Source organism: Hippocampus comes, unplaced genomic scaffold (genome assembly GCF_001891065.2).
Source record: "Hippocampus comes isolate QL1 unplaced genomic scaffold, H_comes_QL1_v1.1 scaffold19, whole genome shotgun sequence".
NCBI lineage: Eukaryota > Metazoa > Chordata > Actinopteri > Syngnathiformes > Syngnathidae > Hippocampus > Hippocampus comes.
This window is the reverse complement of record NW_017805148.1, coordinates 260,012-278,259: the sequence shown is the minus strand read 5'-3', so window position 1 is coordinate 278,259 and position 18,248 is coordinate 260,012. Positions and strand designations below refer to the sequence as shown.

Below are 18,248 nucleotides of genomic sequence, written 5' to 3'. Positions count from 1 at the left end.
CCTGCATTTTTTTTTTAAATTTTAAATTTTTTTTAATTTTTTTTTTTTTTTTTATTGAAATGATTTTTTTTTGGAATCAAAATGGATAGAAACATACTTGAAAATACAAACCCGAACCAAAACAGCTGGTGAGGCACCAAAATTGCAAAATAGCTTAGTTGCTCTTCTTCAAGCAACTTCAGGTAAATATTGGCTGTGTTGAGTCATGTCGGTTGTCATAAATTCATGTCTGTGTTCTTTATCATGAGTTCCTGCTATGGTAATACATGATGCATTTGAATAAATGTCGAAGCTGATACAAATCACTCACCCACAAATGCTCTTCGAATGCATTTGAGAGTGCTCTTGTGTTGTTAAGCTTGCCCGTCGATGTTTGTTGCAGAGTTACAGTCCCACCAAGAAGAAAAAAAAAACCTAATCCTGTATCACTCTTTCAACAACAACAAAAAAACAATTCAATATTTTGGATTACATTCTATCATGTAAATATAATTATGTTTATGCATCCAAATCCTCTTCCGGCGATGCCTGGCCAAGAGGCGTTTCGACATCATTTTTCCGCCTCATCTCAATTAGTGCCATTTATGGACTTTGCCTTATTGATAAACAAGGCGTCCGTGGGCCTTATTAGGGACTTTTTGACGTCAGCGGTGACCAAACACTCTGGAGACAGTTAAGCACGCTGCCCCTTAATTTGCACATCGCCCCCCCCCAACCGCAACCCCAGTGAGACAAAAGGTTACAGCAAAGCCCTGCTGCACTGGATTGTTATGACTCTGTTGGGAAATTTAAGTCGGCGACAATGGATATTTGCCGTGGATTTGTGGATGTGGAGCCGAGGCGTACTTATTGCAAATGTGGCCTGTTGGTTCTATCTCATGTGGTCTTAACAATTACTCTGTAGTGGCTCCAAAATGTCCCAAAACACAACTACTTTTAACACATTGAAAATTACTGCACTTTTATTACATTCAAAAAGCCGAACAATAAGGGTGAGAAATTGTATCTCGTACTGACCTTGCGTCAAGCAGAGCCCCAAAATAAATCCAAGCCCGTACACCAGCCAGGTGTGTAAAGTCATGGATGCAGCACAGGATCGACGCGGGAGTGGGGGTCCCAGTGGTGCTGCTGCTGGAGCGGCGGAAATTCTCGCAGCGGTGCCACCTTTTGGGGAGGGGAGGGAAGCAGCCCGAGTGCCTCGTTCACGGCGCGTGAACGAACTGCCAGCCAGCCAGTCCGACGAGGGAGGGAGGCAGCCATGCGGGCAGTCAGTCAGCTCAGCAGCCACTCAGGCAAAAGAGATGATCAGGAGGAGGAGGAGGAGAAGGAGGAGGAAAAATATGCGAGTGGAGCGATTAGAAGAAAGGGGAAGTGAGGGTGTGACCCCCTTTGCCACAAAATCATGAGAAAGAAATCCTCCCATTAAGAAGATGAAAGGTGTGCTACAAAGCTAAATTCTTGAATTTAAAAAAAAAAAAGTCAAGTCAATGGCGACTGCATTAAGGGCATTGGGGGCAGTGCCTCACCAGCTGTTAATAGAGAATGTATCAACACATTTAAATCCAAGTTGGACCAAATTTCTCCAAATAAACAACCACTGGAGTGTTCTTTTAGTCAGTGGTTTCTCTGCGTTTGTGGCAGTGATGTGGTGGTGGTTTGATTCGTGATAAATGGATATTGCCACGTCGCAAAATATTCCTCCAGATGTGTGAGTGAACATGGCCACCCCTGAAGCACTTAGCTCCGCCCCTGACAGCATCATTTGGGGCAGTGCCCTACCAAGTGGATTTGATACAGAGCAATGAGGGTTTTTTTTTTCTTCTTCTCCGCAGCCACTCAGGCAAAAGAAATGATGAGGAGGAGAAAATGTGAGTGAACTAAATAGTTAAAATGAGGTTTTGATTGACCCCCCCTTTCACGTTGCTATAGAATAACAAGAAATAAATCCTCTCATTAAGAAGATGAAAAGTGTGTGGAGAAAACACACACACACATCCGTCGGGATTAATTCGTGATTGATAATCCATTGCTTCTAACAATAGCCCCTATCGGACAATGTGTTAAAAGCCTCGCCTTTATATGGGAATGGTGCGCGTGCGGGCGCGCGCGCCATTCAAACAAACACGCCATTATCTTGCGTATCGGCGCGCTTGCACACTGCCGAGAAAATTCCATCTAATCAAGAATTAAAACGTAAATCCTTTCTAAGAGACCGTAATGCCGTCGGATAAGGCAGAGCTTTGCGCTAAGCTCCATCCACAAGCAAAAGCGACGCGCCCACAGGCGGCCGCCGCCGGAGATCGTCGCGCGACGCGCGTTTGACCTCCATATGTTTGCGCGGTGGTGATTTCATTCGTGACGGGTGGGGGGGCAATCAGAGGGGTGCGCTCTGGTGCTCCCTGCCGGTCTCGAGGTCGTCGCTCTCGTGCGCAGCTGAAAAATTAATTTATTAAAAATAAAAAAAAATCAAGAATTTGTTAAAATTCAACATTGTTCATTCGTGCTGTTTATTTTTCCCATTTTTTAGAAATGCTTTTTAAAGAATCTATTTACTTTTTAAAATCAGGATTTATTTTATATATATTTTTATTTTATTTATTTTTTTCCATTTTTTTTATTTCAATCATGAAAGTTGATAGTTTATTCTCAAATTTGAACGATGTTAAAAAAAAAAAATTCTGTACACTTTAAAAATCCACAAGAAAGATGACTTAAAATGTATCTGTCTCATTGATCAATCATTTGTTATGACCATTCTTCACATTTGGTTTAATTTTTTGGGGGAAATGTTCAATAATTGCCAAAACGTTGACCATAACTTCAGATTTTTTTTTTTCTCACCAGCAAACAAGAACACTTTTTAAGTCCCAAAGCTGCTGCGACAGGCAATTTGTGTCTCATCTGCTGTTTTTCTCCTCTTCTTCCCCCCATGGTCTTGCTGTCCTTATTTATACGATATTATATATTTATATTGCGCAGAGCCGCTCCATCCAGCCTTTGAGTGATAAAGCCGGTGAAAGATTGCGCAAGAGGAGAGGGCAGGATGGAGATTTGGAAGATGGCGAGAAAAAGGAAGGAGGGTCCAGCGGTTCTCCGGTGACAAAAGTGAGTCTTCCCCCGAGACGCCACCGACTTATCTTGACACACAATGGCCACTTTAATTTCCCTCCTTCTGCCATGTGGCGAGTGTGTGTATATAGTGACAGTGACAAGAACGGGGAAGAGGGGGGCTTTAAATTCTTGATGGAATTGCAATTAAGACACAAGCGAAGCAAAGAGAAGAAGAAGCAAGCCGGCGGCTATGCAAGCAAGCAACAGCGCGGTGCGGCGGAAATGCATGAAAAGTTAATTTTGCTCTTTGGGCTCCCCCCCCATCTTGTCGTCACATATAACCTTCCACTACAAGTGTCGAGGGCATGAGATTCAACACGAGTGTGTTGCTGCCCAGCAGTCATAATTAGCAGTCATCCGGCAGCGTTTGACCACAATATTCTGCATTCAGATTTGCTTATTAAAAAGAAAACTGCAGGTTAGAGACATTCGGGGCCATTTCACATCCGTTTTCTGCTATTTTCACATTTCCCATCATTATGTCCTTAATGCTGCATGCATAGATTTTGATCTTGTATGAATTCTCAAATGTTTTTTTATCCTCTGGTAGATTTACACTACAACGTTGTTATAAAATGTTGCGAAAACAGGTTAAAGTGATAAAAAAAGAAAAGATATTTATGACATGTCTTGTATGGCTATAAATGGCAATTTTGCATTTTGGGGCAGGTGTGGCAGTGCCCCACAGGAACCACCGCACTGTGATGGGAAAAAAAAATGAACAGTGGACCGTGTGTAATTGACAGCCATTATTAATGCCTTGGGAAAAAAAAATTCAATATTATAGACAGGTAACCCCCAAAATTGTTGAAAAACGTTATCTGTATTTACGTGTTTTGAATTTTTTTTTTTAATTCAATTTTATGGAACATTACTGCCGTGTCTCCCTCTCCGTTCGGAGTGGAGCAGCAGCGTCCTTGACCACAGGTTGCCAAGAAACAGCACAGTGAGGACCCAGATTTGTTTTATTTTTTATGTATTTATTTCTTTTTTCAGGTGGAAAGTTCTGCCTAGCAACAAGTGCTAACCTGTGACACGAACAGCCGCGAGAATTTCATTGACGCGCATTTTTATTCCATTTTTCATACGCGTACAGTAAAACGAGAAACATGTAGCACGGAAGAGCCGCCGCTCCTTCAGCATCTTGTGTCCGTACACGGCATCTGAAGATGCAATCAGTGGCCATGCATTTTGTGCATGACTGCTCTGTCCCTGCGCTCGGGGTCTCCGAAGCGGCGGGGCCACTGCCCGAGGCCCCGTCACCATCTGCCGCTGTCACTAGTGGTGGCGGCATCACATTGACACAGTGCCGCGGCCCTCGCTTGGGTGCAACACACCGGGTTGCTGATCAAGAGGCATATTTGAGACATGGTTAATTGTTGGTGGATTTGTTTGTGCGAATATTGTAATACTTCGTGTGCTGTTTTTTTTTTGGGGGGGGGGGGATTGTGTCGGCTGTCTTGCCGCTGTCAGCCCCGAGATTGCCATTTGAACTTGAGTGGACTTAGAGAGTACAGATGCATCTCAATAAATGAGAATATTGTAGAAATGCAATTTCTAAATGTCTATTTAATTTACTTCAGACACACACACACAAAATCCAAGCCTACCTGTCCCGATGTGAAGAAGTAATTGCCCCTTGAACCTGATAATGAGTTATGCCACCCCTGGCAGCAATAATTGAAATCAAGCGTTTGGGATACTTAGTGATGAATCTTTCTGACCTTAAACGGGCAGTTTATGCTTGAAAACCCTCCAATATGGCGGAGTTGAAGCAATTCTGCGAAGATGAGTGGGCCAAAATTCCTCCACAGAGATGTGAAAGGTTCACCTTGAGCCTTTTTTTCCAGCTAACTGGCTAACTGTTAGCCTCTGGGCACCAGTGGATGTGCAGCTAGCGTATGAACATGCTTGTGACGTGTTTATTTTTGTTCACGTTTGTTGATTAGAGCAATTGAAAGTCCACCGGCAGCTGCATCTACACATGATCCCACCTGTGGAGGGATTACAATTTGTTCTAAGTAGTGGTGGTAGCCTCTCCAAAATGGCGAATGTTGTAAGCAAGTTTGACTATGCGGTAGAGACATTGCACTTTATCTTCTTTTTGGTGGAAAAGGATTCCAAACTTTGGACATTCTCTTGTCTTTTACACACTCATCATTCCTGCTGGCTTGCATTTATTGCAGTAACAATAGTCCGTGTGGCGAAGTAATCGCCGCAAATTCCCGCGATATCGCAAAAAGTCTGTGATGTAAAATCAGATATCTGCAAGGATGTCAGACTCCAATATGGCGACGAACGTGATGTTATTCACACTCACAAACAGCCTTATGAAAACTACAATTTGGCCCCCGACCAAAATGAAACCTTGAAAATGCCCAGTGGGCCAGATAATGGACTCTTTTCAACAGAGCCACTAAATGATAAATAAATCACTCAATATAGGGTTAAACAGAATTTAAGCCACCAGCATCAGCGCCGCTATTTAAAGGTTCGCCCATACAAATCATCAACTCTGCAAATCTCTTAATTTAAACAGTCTCCCCCTCCCTCAATCTCCACGGCTTAGAGGCAGCAGCATCTGCTTGACACACGCACACACGCACTCTGCATGGGAACATCCTAAACTCAAATTTAACCTGAGACGTGCTCTGACATCTGTTCCCCTAATGACTCGCGTTCACGCACTTAGCCACTGGTGAGTGTTTGCGCATTAGCATCTTCTTGCTGACACAACTTGCGCCGCAGCTTTTTGGAAAGGTTACACACACTCAGCCGCAGCTCAGTATCCAGCTTAGCGTGGCCGACATTGCCTCCCGATGAATCAATTTGTTATTCGTAGGTGTCAGGATGAAGGTGAAGTCTCTCGTAGAGGATTTATAAGAAAAGCGACAAAAGCAGGCATAACACCCTACTTTTTTTTTGGGTTTGTTTGTTTGTTTCCTTTTGTAGCCACGCAAAGCCTCGCCCGGTGACTCATAAGCAGCATCATGTCATTAAATGCCAGAATCCCACCATGCGGAACTGATTCCAAAACCAAAATAGTCTGATCACCTTTTACACGCCGTGAATTATACATCAACTTATAAAAATAGACGCGGCACGACTAGTGGTTCTCTGTGTTTGTTTGGTGTGTGTGTGTATGCATAGCCTGCATCCCTCTCAGCCCCCGAGGCAGATTTGGCTCCAGGCCACTGCAGCCGAGCTCTGCAGGGGGAATATGAATGGCATTAGCTGCGGGCTGTTGCCATGGTGTTGACTTATTTACTGTACATCAGCCCACTGACTTCAAACAGTACGTTTTGGCTGCCATATTAGTGTCAGCGTTATCATCCAAGGGACACATTTCCACTGGGTGATTTAAAAAAGAAATAAATAAAAATCCACTCTGGCCGCTTGTCAACAAGAGGAAATTTGTGTGCTAAAAGTGCACGGCAGTGACAAATTCATACTTACAAGTGCGTTTGACAGAAAAATGATTTTGTACCCTCCTGAACGCCTCACTTGTAATAGATAATTTGAAGCTGGGTAAATAAATCATTCGTCAATTTGAAATAGTTGGATGTAGTTCGTCAAATAATGACCTGCACGGTGACTTGAAACAAAATACCTCACCTTTTTGTTTTAGTAACAAAAAAAAAAAGCACTTGTACACTAATAAATGCCTTAACCCTCATAGATGTTGGATACTCTCTGTTGTTGAGGAAATGCCCTCAGCTGCTTGATAGATAAAGACAACGGGGATTTCCTTGAATAATGATTCACCCTAATTAATGCCAACAATAATGCGAATTAATACGACACATATGCTTTTATTAAAAACTAACATAAAAGCTTCAAACAATTTTTTTATCAGTACTTCTTTTGTACTCCCTTAATGGACACATTACCGATGGACACTTATTAATTTCCTACTTTTGAAAAGGTAACAGTACTCAACTTCCAATTGCAGTCGATAGGTGGCAGTCGAGACCAGCAGCCAGCTGCCGGAAGTTGAGAAGCGGAAAAAGAAAATTAAAAAGACGAAGAAGAAACTCACACGTGTTTACAATATAGCCGTTTCAGTCGTTGCTGACCCTTTTTATATCGCATGAACTCTTGAAACGAGAATTTATTTCTTCAACGCGTCGCGGGTGAAAGAAGAATCATTTTTGAACGCCGCCATGGCTCAGAGAAAGAAGAAAATGACCAAGAAGAAGAAAAATACGGCTGGCAGAGAGCCCAACGCGGATTCCGACGGCGGAGACTTCGAAATAGACGTCCAAATCAAAGACGATGATTCCGTAAGCCTTCAAAACATTCTTAGATGCGCACGTAATTTCTTTTTCCGTTTTGCGTTGTGATCGAGCTAACTGTAGGTCTTGATTCCAATAACGCAGGTTGTGTTGTAGCAGGGGGTATAGCTCAGTGGTAGAGCATTTGACTGCAGATCAAGAGGTCTCCGGTTCAAATCCGGATGCCCCCTTCACACCTTTTTCCTCCCCCATAAAGTGCAACATATATTACCGGATTGCGAAATGGCTCTCAAAGAATAGATACGTGCTACTCAGTACGTTGTGCTTTGTTTCAGCTCATCAATACGTCATCTATTTTTGAAATGCCCTCACTCAGGGGGAATACATTATTTGTAATGTAGTTTTATCTATATTTTCAAATCTAGATTTGTTATATCTGACTTTTGACAGCCCAAGGGAAAATTATTGCGCTTCCCCACCGCTTCGGACTGCCTGTCTGATGTGGAGCCTGATACCAGGGAGCTGGTCCGAGCCCAGAATAAGAAGAAGAAAAAATCGGGAGGATTTCAATCCATGGGTGAGAGCCACCAGAACAAAGCTCAAGTGCAATAACAACACCGCATTTCGTTGCTGTTGCTCTTGAATGTGGTCAAATATTTGTAATCCAGTTAAATAAGGAAATACAGTGATGGAGGGGTATATTTTCTTGACCCCATTTCTCCATTTTGTGTGTGATTAGGACTCTGCTACCCCGTCTTCAAGGGCGTCATGAAGAAGGGTTACAAGGTGCCAACGCCAATCCAAAGAAAGGTGGGACTGGCCTCCCTTGGTATCCTCGAATACGCGTGATGTCTGTTGACATACTCCGTTCTAACCCCGTTCTCCGCACGTCAAGACTATCCCGGTCATTCTGGACGGCAAAGACGTCGTAGCCATGGCTCGGACTGGCAGCGGCAAGACGGCCGCCTTCCTGGTGCCCATGTTTGAGAAGCTGAAGGCGCCGCATGCCCAGACGGGTGCTCGGGCTCTCATCCTGACCCCCACCAGAGAACTGGCCCTGCAGACTATGAAGTTCACAAAAGAGGTAAGATGGCAAGAAGTGCGAGGTCAAATTAGGTCAGGCCTGGAAATAAATTCCACTCAAATTTGATCGTCGTAGTTGGGGAGGTTCACTAAGCTGAAGACAACCTTGATCCTTGGTGGAGACAGGTGTGTGGTTGTTACTATTTTTATTTCATGTTGACGTTGAAATTTTTGCGCTTGCACTCTTAAATCGATGTCTGTGCCTTCCAGTTTGGAGGACCAGTTTGCTGCGCTTCATGAAAACCCCGACATGTGCGTACAACCACAAACTGAAGTCGTTTTGTGTTATAGTTTCAAATGATTTTTGCCTTGAGTTCCCCCTTGAATGACTATCAATACTTTTTATATTGCTGATTTCTCTCCGCCGTCCTCCAGAATCATCGGTACCCCCGGCCGTCTCATGCATGTCGTCCAGCAAATGAACTTGAAGTTGAATCATGTGGAGTACGTGGTGTTCGACGAGGCTGACAGGTAATTTAAATGTTACGCGTTCATTTCGCAAAGCTGTTATCGAATCCCATGAATGTTTCTTTCCTGTTCAGGTTGTTTGAGATGGGCTTTGCCGAACAGCTCCAGGAGATTATCAGAAGACTTCCTGACACTAGACAGACTTTGTTGTTCTCTGCCACGCTGCCCAAACTGCTGGTGGAGTTTGCCAGGGCGGGTGAGACGATCCAATATCAGCATTTGATCAAATATGACTTCCAAAGGTTACAGTAACTCCTTCGTTAAAAGTGAAACACACACACACACACACACACACACACACACACACACACACACACACACACACCAAAGAGAGACACACACACACACACACACACACACACACACACACACACACACACACACACACACAGTCCTTAAACACATTCTAAACATAAACACGTGAATAAATTGACAAGTAGCGCAGCATTGTCTTAGACTGACTAAATTGCAATATTAGTTGTTTTATGCAGAAGATAAAGAATATATGCCTGTTTGCGTTCAAGCAACTGTTGCTTAAGTGGTAATAACGAACAGAATTTAGATGCTAGTTTCAGTCGCACATCTATGGTGTTTCACATTGTGCGTTAGCATGAAGCTAGCAGATGTTCGGAAGTTACGTGATTTACGATAAGAATCTGTAAAAAAATTTTTTTTTATTGAAATGATAATGTTATATATTGGAAGGTGGATATTGGGTCTCAAAAAATGTTGTTGTTGTACTTTATAAAGTGTTCCGTGACCTATAGAGTGACTGTCGACAAGACAGACAATTTTTTTTTCGTTCTCAGGACTGACAGAACCAGTGTTGATTCGTTTGGATGTGGACTCTAAGCTCAGTGACCAGATCAAGGTTGGGGAAAAAAAATTTCCGAATTTAAATTTAAGTGTCATGTATTGAAAGGTGCCTTGTCTTCTTTTCCCCCCAGCTGTCCTTCTTCCACCTGCGAGTGGATGACAAGCCGGCACTGCTGCTTCACCTTCTGAGGAACGTGGTCAAGCCTCAGGAGCAGACGGTGGTTTTCGCCGCCACCAAACATCACGTGGAGTACATCAAGGAGGTCAGCAGAGCATTAAAAAAAAAAACAATAATAATAACCTGCTCGGAAGACTCTCGCGCTATGTTTCTGACGTCTTGTGGTGGTTGTGTAGTTGTTGTCGTCAGAAGGGCTAGAGTGCGCCTACATCTACAGCGCCCTGGATCAAACGGCCAGGAAGATCAACATCGGGAAGTTTGTGCACCGCAAAGCCATGGTGCTCGTCGTGACGGACGTGGCCGCTCGCGGTATTGACATCCCGCTGCTGGACAACGTCATCAACTACAACTTTCCCTCCAAGTCAAAGCTCTTCTTGCACAGAGTTGGTGAGCAAAAGGACAAGATTGCACACGAGGCCATCTAATCCATTTCATCACAGAGGGGATGTGCACTCTGCAGTACATTTGAAGTATTTAATTCCATCAATTAATTGGCTCGTCGTATTTGACGATCAGGTCGCGTGGGCCGAGCGGGGCGCAGCGGCACAGCCTACAGTATGGTTTGTCCAGACGAGGTCCCTTTTGTGTATGACCTTCACCTTTTCCTGGGAAGACCGGTGCAGCTCGCCACGCCAGAACACTCGGCAGGTAAGACATTTGCAAAAAAAAAAAAAAACCCCCAAAAAGTGCCTTTTTTTTCCCTAAAGTAAATCGTCCTCCCTGCAGATTCAGACGGAACGTTCGGTCGGGTGCCTCAAAGCATCTTGGACGACGCAGCTGTCAATCTGATCACGGCGCACGACAATTCCTTGGACCTGCAGAACCTGCACCGCGTCTCGGAGAACGCCTACAAGCAGTACCTCAAGTCTCGGCCGAATCCCTCAGTGGAGTCCATCAGACGAGTGAAGAACTTGGACCTGACCTGCATGGCCGTCCATCCTTTACTGGGTCCGTTTTTAGAGGACGAGCGCCCCTCGCCGGTGCTCATCAGACAACTCGTTGGTGACGGTTTGTTTTTGTTTTAGGGGCGGGATTGGAGAAAACTGAACTGGACCGCCTTCAAATAGTCGACGCCATCAAGGGCTACAAATCTAAATCGGTGAGTGGGCCCGTTTTAACAGTGTTGCTTTTCAGCGTTCTTCTGACACCCCCCCGCCCCCAAATTGCTTCTCACGGCTCCCCCCGACTCCATTTTGATACCCACTAATTTAAAGGACGCTCTTCCTCGTCTAGACAATCTTTGAAATCAACTCCAGCAGCAAGACGCTCGCCAGTGAGGTGATGCGGGCCAAGCGCTCCAAGGACTCGCGGCTGGTGGACAAATTCAGCAAGGACAGGAAAAGTCTGGCGGCCGAGAGACGCCTCCATAAACCCGTCAGCGTCCCGGCCGGCCAAGACGCTGCCGACTCAGGCGAGGACCACGCACTACAGGTAACGCACATAAAAACAATGTTCACGCCAATCATTGCAAAACCGTTTTCCCCATTTTTTAAATATGCTGACATTTGTGCATCAACCGCCAGCTCATGTAAATTGAGCCTTATTGGGACCCCCAAATCGATATTGACAGCGACGCAACGTGGAAGGTCTGTGAAACTGTTGATGTACATTTTAGGGTCTGACCGATTAATCGTCTGGCTGATTTAATTGGCTAATATTAGCCCGTTACTTTTTTGAGGGGTAGAAATTTACAACACAAGACAACGGGAGTGACATTCAAAACTCTCTGTTGTAAAACTAAACAAATGCCGAATGGACAAAAAAATATATAACCGTCAAGTGTACTGTCTGTAATTCATATTTTTTATTGTTATAAGCGTGAAGGTTTATGTTGTAAAATTCATTCAGGAGTTGGTTATCAAACAAAAAGTTGAATAATAGTCGCTGGAATGGTCTGACAAGTCACCAAATGTAGCGAAAATGTCGCTTGCACCGCCAAAATAAAAGTGCCACTTTCAAAACAAAAGAACTTCATAGTTGACATTTTATTTTTAGTTTTTAAAAACTGCCGGCCGCTCAGAGACTCTGGACGTTGGTGAGACAAGGGCCTATTGTTAGAACACGAGTTATATTTATTGTTATTGTTTATTGTTCAATTTATATTCATTTGCATGGGGAAAGACCGTTAGAAAATGTCCCAACAAGTTTTTACTCTTTTCTTAAACAGGACGTTTTCTGCGAGGTGATTGGTGGGAAGAGTAAGGCTAATCAGGACGAAGGAGAAGCGCGTCCAAAGAACAAGCGAGGCAAACGCGTGCCGGCCAAAGACGAGGAATACTACATCCCCTACAGACCCAAAGACTTCAACTCGGAGAGGGGGTGACAGCATCTTCGAAAAGTTCACTTGATTGAAACGTTCTTGGACGTGAGCTTCACGCCATCTCTTTGTGCTTTTTAGCCTAAGTTTGAGCGGAGAAGGCAGCGCCTTTGAAGCGCAAGCGTCCTCCGCTGTCCTCGACCTCATGGGAGACGAAGGAGAAGGACTCAACCAGCACAAGAGGATTATGAAATGGTGACGAAAAAGTGGTTTACATTTGCAATCGTCGTCACGTCACGTCTCGTACTCAATATTTATCGGTACTTGGATTTGTAGGGATCGAAAGAGGAAGCGCTTTGTAACAGACACGGGCAAAGATGACCAGAAGAAACGAATTAAACTCGATGGCGGTCAAACCATCCACAAGAAGAACAACAAGAAGAACTTGTATCCTTTGGACGAATATGTCGCGTCTACCAGTGAGCGTTTATTTTTTTTGTGCAACTGTTTGGAATGTAAATTTGACTGGCAGTATTTTTGCTGTCCTACTTAACAAGCTTGAAGTTACGAGGAATGGAAGAAGAAGTACAAAATTGATGAAGGAGCCGCAGGGTCAGATGGGGAAGGAGGTGGAGGAGGCGGGAGGAGGCCACCAAGAGGTACATTTAGCATCTTATGCCTAAACACCATATGTATTAATTTATGTTTTTATTAATTTTTCCAAGTCATGCAGACATCAAAGTTATTGCATACAATGAATTCCCAAAATACTGAAAAAGTAGGCTGAGGCCCTAATGTGTTTGCGTCTTCCAGGCCGCGGCCGTGGTCGCGGCCAGAGTTCAGCGGGCCCTCAGTTCGCGTCCAACGGCAGCAGAGTGCGCAGCGAGCTCAAAACCAGCCAGCAGATCCTGAAACAACGCAAGAAGCAACAGAAGCATCGCTTCCTGCAGAGCGGGGGCCTCAAGAACCTGCGCGCCAAGAACAAGAAATGGCTGGGAGAGGTGAAGAAGTCCGGCTTCGGTCGGGGCAGCCAAAAGAAGGGCAAGATGAGGAAGAGGATGTGAGAATGAGCAATGACTTGTGGATCTGCCTCTTCAATGTGAACTTTCCACATAGGAACGTTTGCGAATGACTTCTTTTTGGTGCGTTTTTGAGTCTTTTACTGTGTATATAACTTAACTCATTCATGAAAATACAGAAAACTATGGCCCAACTTTTTGTTGTCTTTATTTAAAATCAAAGAAATGTGAAACTTGACGTGTCACATTGTCGGCACGGTTGCTTTTGAGTCCTCCCACATTTTTATGTTTACTTTTCTCAGCACGCATTTTTACCTTCAATGCTTCCATTTTGAATGAAAGAAAACGTTTTGCGAAAAGCATGCCTCAAGCCATGATGCCTGCTAACCGGAAGATGAGCTGATTTCTCAGTCTTCTCAGCTGCTTTTGTATTTGGATTTGCTAGATGTTTACGTCTTCGAGTGTAGTACTGCGATTTGGAAAATGCTAATACAGGTGTCGATAATTGCGTATTGATTCAATGTAGCGTCCGCTTTATTTTAAACTCGACGTTTAGCCTGCTGAGTGGCGAACGTTTAACTCCGAAACATAACTGTTTTCACGGTTGAAATTTTGTTTAAAGAGCGATAGTAAAACTTAAATATTTGAAGACGTGGGTGACGAATTGGGGGTGCAAGGTAAGTTATCTCGCCACGCAAGCGTTCTGTTAGCAGTTTTAGTCGAGGATAATAACGCGATGTTTCGCTAGGGTTTGCGCATTTGTTTGTTTGTTTTTTTTATTCATTGTTTTTCGAAGTTGTCGTCGGTCTTAACTTGTAGACTTTAATTACACAGGACGGTACGATGGTGATGTTTAATTTCAAATGTCTGGTAATGACTATTGTGGCCACCTGATGGCGCTGTAGGATACCAAGCTGAACTAAACCGGCTAAGGTGGATGCAATACATAAAACAAAACAAATTCAACATTCAATAACTAAATAACTGGTAGAAAAAAAATGTGAAATAATAAATAGTGGATTTATATTATCGCAATTAATGAAAAGCAAAAAAAAAAAACCAATTTATGTTCCGTGTTTTATTTCTGTTGACGCTTGAGTACTGTAACTAAATGAGTTAAATAACCATAGTTTCTAGTTCTTGAGTGATGTATGCATTTTATCTTGAATCACCAAGAATTTAGTTTCTGATAATAGACCAAATACAGTATTACTTAAAAAAAAAAAAAAACAACTAAAAAAACAGCAGGTTAGGCCAAGTTATCCCACACTCGTCCCCGCTGCTTACATGTCAAATGCTAATGTGATTTATTATCTGCAGAACTCCATCACCCACTTTTAAGAGAAGCTGGATTGTGCCTCCGACTGCTGGGAAGGTGCAAAACATGAGCACATGCAGAGGAAACCTCAGCACAGTGCCATTCAAAGTGACGGAGAACCGTTCCTGATTTCATCTGGATATGGTTAGTTCCATCTTTATCTTTTTTTATTTTAGGCGCTCACCAACGTTATCCGTTACCAGAGACTGCTCTTTCTGTGAACATTTCCGGTCGATTATGTGGACGCTGCTAAAAGATGGAGGAGAAATGAGGAGTGATCGCGTATGTAATTACTTGTCGTGTCAAAACAGATGTGTCACGATGGTCTTTGTATCCAGACCCCCTCTGACATGACACAAAGTTGGAGAAGGTGCCTAAAATGCAGTTTAGTATAATAATAAACATTGGCCGCATTTATTTTGATGCCATCCTATGATATGTATAGTTTAGTGACCATCCTTTTCACCGCAGCTTGTGGTGCACAAGCAGCTCTCCAGATGTCAGTGGCCTTATCTTCATTCAGGGTTCCCAGGATGGATACAACATCCACTCGAGATACACCCGAGAGCCTGTCGTGTGCTCTTGAGGAGGTGGAGAAGAAAAGAAAAAAAGTCAAGCAATGCAAGGCAGGCGCCACATATGTTAAAATGTTATATTTTATCGTTGGTGTATAAGTTTGACATTTCAGTCCATTCATTTCAAAACGATGACCTTGACCAACAACCTGCCTTGATATTTATACATTTCAGGCACTCTCAATTTGAAATACCATCCTGTTTTTGAATATAGGGGTCGAAATGATCCTTTGGTTGATTCGTTGATTATGCAACAAAATAATTGGATTATTCAGACATTCTCACTGTCTTTGCGTAGTTTGCTGGAGTGCATCCCCGCTTGCCACTCATGCGGTCCGTCTCCTTGTCAGGCAAGATAACTCGGCCTTTTCTCAGGCTATCGCTTACGAGGCTACGGGCCACTTGAGGAATGACAACAGCCCAACATGACTGACATTTGCCAATCTCCGTCCGGCGAATTTGCTCTCCCTCGTAGAAACCCGCCACAGGCTGCCTTTTATCTTTCGCGCAATTTTTTTTGGGGCGGGGAAGCTGAGATGTTGCGGGGTCACCAGCTGGGTTAGCTTGGTTTATTGTCGTGTTATTATCACAACGCTGTGGCTGTGTTTTGAAAGCAAGACAGCTCATGAAGATGTTTGGAACGTCGCAAATGTCTAAGAGCCTCAAATTAGCTTCGACACAAGGGAAAACTGTGACCCGGGGCCGCAAACATCCTAATTAGAGCTGGAGATGTCTGCTAGCGTTTGTTGGCTGTGTACCGGCAAGACTGAAAGGAATACGAACCAGACTTAAGATCATTGTCACGCTAAGCGAACGCGCAGGATTTGCACTGACAGATTTGTATGACGCCAACCGGCCGTCCAAGTCTCACTTTCCTCAAATGTCTTTTATCTGACGTGTCAATCAGAACCTCCGCGTGGCCACATGTGAACTTATTTTGATGTTAGCTGTCGCCTTGTTTTGAAATGAGAAAAATGGCAGCTCATCACCAACACAGTTGAAGGGTTTGTTCTAAATATGTCAGACGCATCTCGCTTAACGCACGCAACGTCAAATTTAAGCATGATACAAACAACACTGACAGTCGGGCTGAATTTGAATATTTCCTTTCCCTTCCGATCCGAGTCAGCAAAGACCTGATTGCCAGATGTTTTCGGAACAGGGGCGGAGCTACGGCCCAAATGGCCCCAATGGCCACCCCAACGTCCAGAGGAAGATTTTAATCAACGGGATTCTGTGGTGTGGTTACTTCGGTCCGCCTTACTGATGCCATGATTCCATGACATTACAATTATAATATCATCTTTGTACTAATTCTATTATATAAGAAACTAATTATTGAGTATTAACCATGATTTTTTTTTTTTTTTTTTAAGTTTCACGTCTTTCACGTTTATCATAACATCCACAGTCAGGCTTTCATAAAACTAAACGCAAACCTATACCAACCTTGTCCACCACACTCTTAATCATATGTTGGGCAAGTTACTTCCAATATATTTGCTTTATATTTCGATATTGTGTAGCCAAAGCTGACCTGACAACCTCGGAGTTGCGCGCAGTACCATATGTGTGTCGTCAATTAGCGAGTTTTTGGGGGAAAAGATTGGCAATTGTCAGTGGAAATGGACTGAAAAGAGGGGCTGTTCCGAAAAGCCCACCTGCCACTTTGAATGTAAAGACTGTTTTCCATCGCCCCACATCTGCGTTTCCACTGTGATCTGTCAATCTGGATTCAGGCATCAGGGACTCTTACATGGAAACTTAAGTGCGAGCCAATGTTTTAGGAAGGTGAAATACAATCTGCTCATTTCTTGGCTTTGCCTGATTTTGCACATCTTTTTTTTTTTTTTTTTTTGGTACCGTAAGCATCTTTCCATCGTGGAATCTCGGAGGTCAAACTTTAATCTGTTCCAGGATGCATCCACCTCTAATCTCCAAATGGGATTCAAGTTTGCTCATTGGGAATAATGCAAATAAATGATGCATACCTGGGTCAAATGAGTGCCATCATCAAACTTTTCTCGTCTGTCCAGGCAGCGTTTGAAATAACACTTCGACTGACATGTCGCGCAGAGAGTAAAAAAAATAAACGTAGCCGCCGTATGGGGAATCGCTCGCATGCTAGCGAACACGAATGATGAGCCTCATGTCAGGGTTGTTTGTGCTGAATGAGACTGAATGCAGTTGTTCATGTAACATGAGTTTATGATGGGCGTGCATGCTAGATGCATGGAGTCGGTGCGTTGTGATCCTCTCAGCTGTAAGTGTCTTTTGGTTTCTTTACCTAATTGCAGACTCTTTCTCCTTTGGGGGGGGGATCGGTACCTAATTGCAGACTCTTTCTCCTTTGGGGGGGGGTTGGGTTGTCAATAATTTGTCGTTTTTTTTTTTTTTGCTATTCGCGTTGCCTTCAAATCAGCTCTCTGAAATCGTTGCATTTTAGCGACATTTCATTCTGACATTCGAGGCACAGCTCAGTTTGTCGTCATCTGCGTATTTCAATGTGTGTCGGATGGCGCTTTGCGGATGTTGTATTCGGCGGCAGAAGGAAAGAATTTGAGCGCTAATTAGCCTCGCTAATCTACCACTTGATTGACGATTCGTGCCTGCTCTGTGCTAGCACAGAATCTCGACCCTGACTAGATCACATGGGGTTATTTTTGGGGATGTTCCTGAGTGCCGGGCGCCTCCGTCAGAGGCCCTTATAAAGAGATCCTCTCTGGGCTGGGTGGAAAGTGGCTTATCTGCTCCGCTACTCCTGGATGCAGCGGACTCGTTTACAACTCTCTTTTACTGGCACGGGAGCACAAAGCTTTGACTTTCCCAGCAGAAGTCTCTCTTTGAATGTTGATGATTGTCTTCCGCCTTTGCCTCCAATATGCAGCCTCGTCATTTGTGCTTCCGCTTGTCAAGAACGTGCACATTTGCCCAAGTTGAAGCACGTTTGACATATTTCTGAAATCGGGATATCCGTCATGAATTCACGCGCTAATATTGGTTTATTGTGAAATGAAGTTCCACTTTAGGAAAATGAAATTTGAAATATGAGATTAAAGTTCGATTTGAAATATTGCAACCATTTTATTTGTAATTAGGCAAGGAAAAAAAAAGAAGACGGCAGCGTGAGAATAAAGTCACCCTTTGAGAAAGACGTTTACAGATCAGAATATTCATGTTGTAATTTG

General features: G+C 43.7%; 1 protein-coding gene and 1 non-coding gene across 2 annotated transcripts; both read left to right on the top strand.

The window, feature by feature from the left end:
* The first annotated feature begins 7,120 nt into the window (after positions 1-7,120).
* ddx54 (DEAD (Asp-Glu-Ala-Asp) box polypeptide 54) lies at positions 7,121-13,361 on the top strand. Its single transcript, XM_019868036.1, has 20 exons — positions 7,121-7,394; positions 7,797-7,923; positions 8,086-8,156; positions 8,242-8,430; positions 8,506-8,555; positions 8,640-8,681; positions 8,805-8,900; positions 8,972-9,093; positions 9,707-9,768; positions 9,845-9,976; positions 10,068-10,278; positions 10,408-10,539; positions 10,618-10,839; positions 10,917-10,990; positions 11,125-11,322; positions 12,059-12,210; positions 12,290-12,403; positions 12,485-12,595; positions 12,713-12,807; positions 12,962-13,361. The coding sequence occupies exons 1-20, from the start codon at positions 7,275-7,277 to the stop codon at positions 13,210-13,212; spliced, it is 2,571 nt and encodes an 856-aa protein (XP_019723595.1). The 5' UTR covers positions 7,121-7,274; the 3' UTR covers positions 13,213-13,361.
* trnac-gca (transfer RNA cysteine (anticodon GCA)) lies at positions 7,505-7,576 on the top strand. The gene has a single exon. It is a non-coding gene; the product is annotated as a tRNA-Cys (tRNA).
* Positions 13,362-18,248: the final 4,887 nt, after the last annotated feature.

What these genes read in the sequence shown, in the direction of transcription:
- ddx54 (XM_019868036.1), top strand. Translation starts at nt 7,275, where the DNA reads ATGGCTCAGAGAAAGAAGAAAATGACCAAGAAGAAGAAAAATACGGCT. An exon ending in ACGTGGAGTACATCAAGGAG is followed by an intron (nt 9,977 to 10,067) that starts GTCAGCAGAGCA and finishes GTGGTTGTGTAG; the next exon opens with TTGTTGTCGTCAGAAGGGCT. An exon ending in CACGCCAGAACACTCGGCAG is followed by an intron (nt 10,540 to 10,617) that starts GTAAGACATTTG and finishes TCCTCCCTGCAG; the next exon opens with ATTCAGACGGAACGTTCGGT.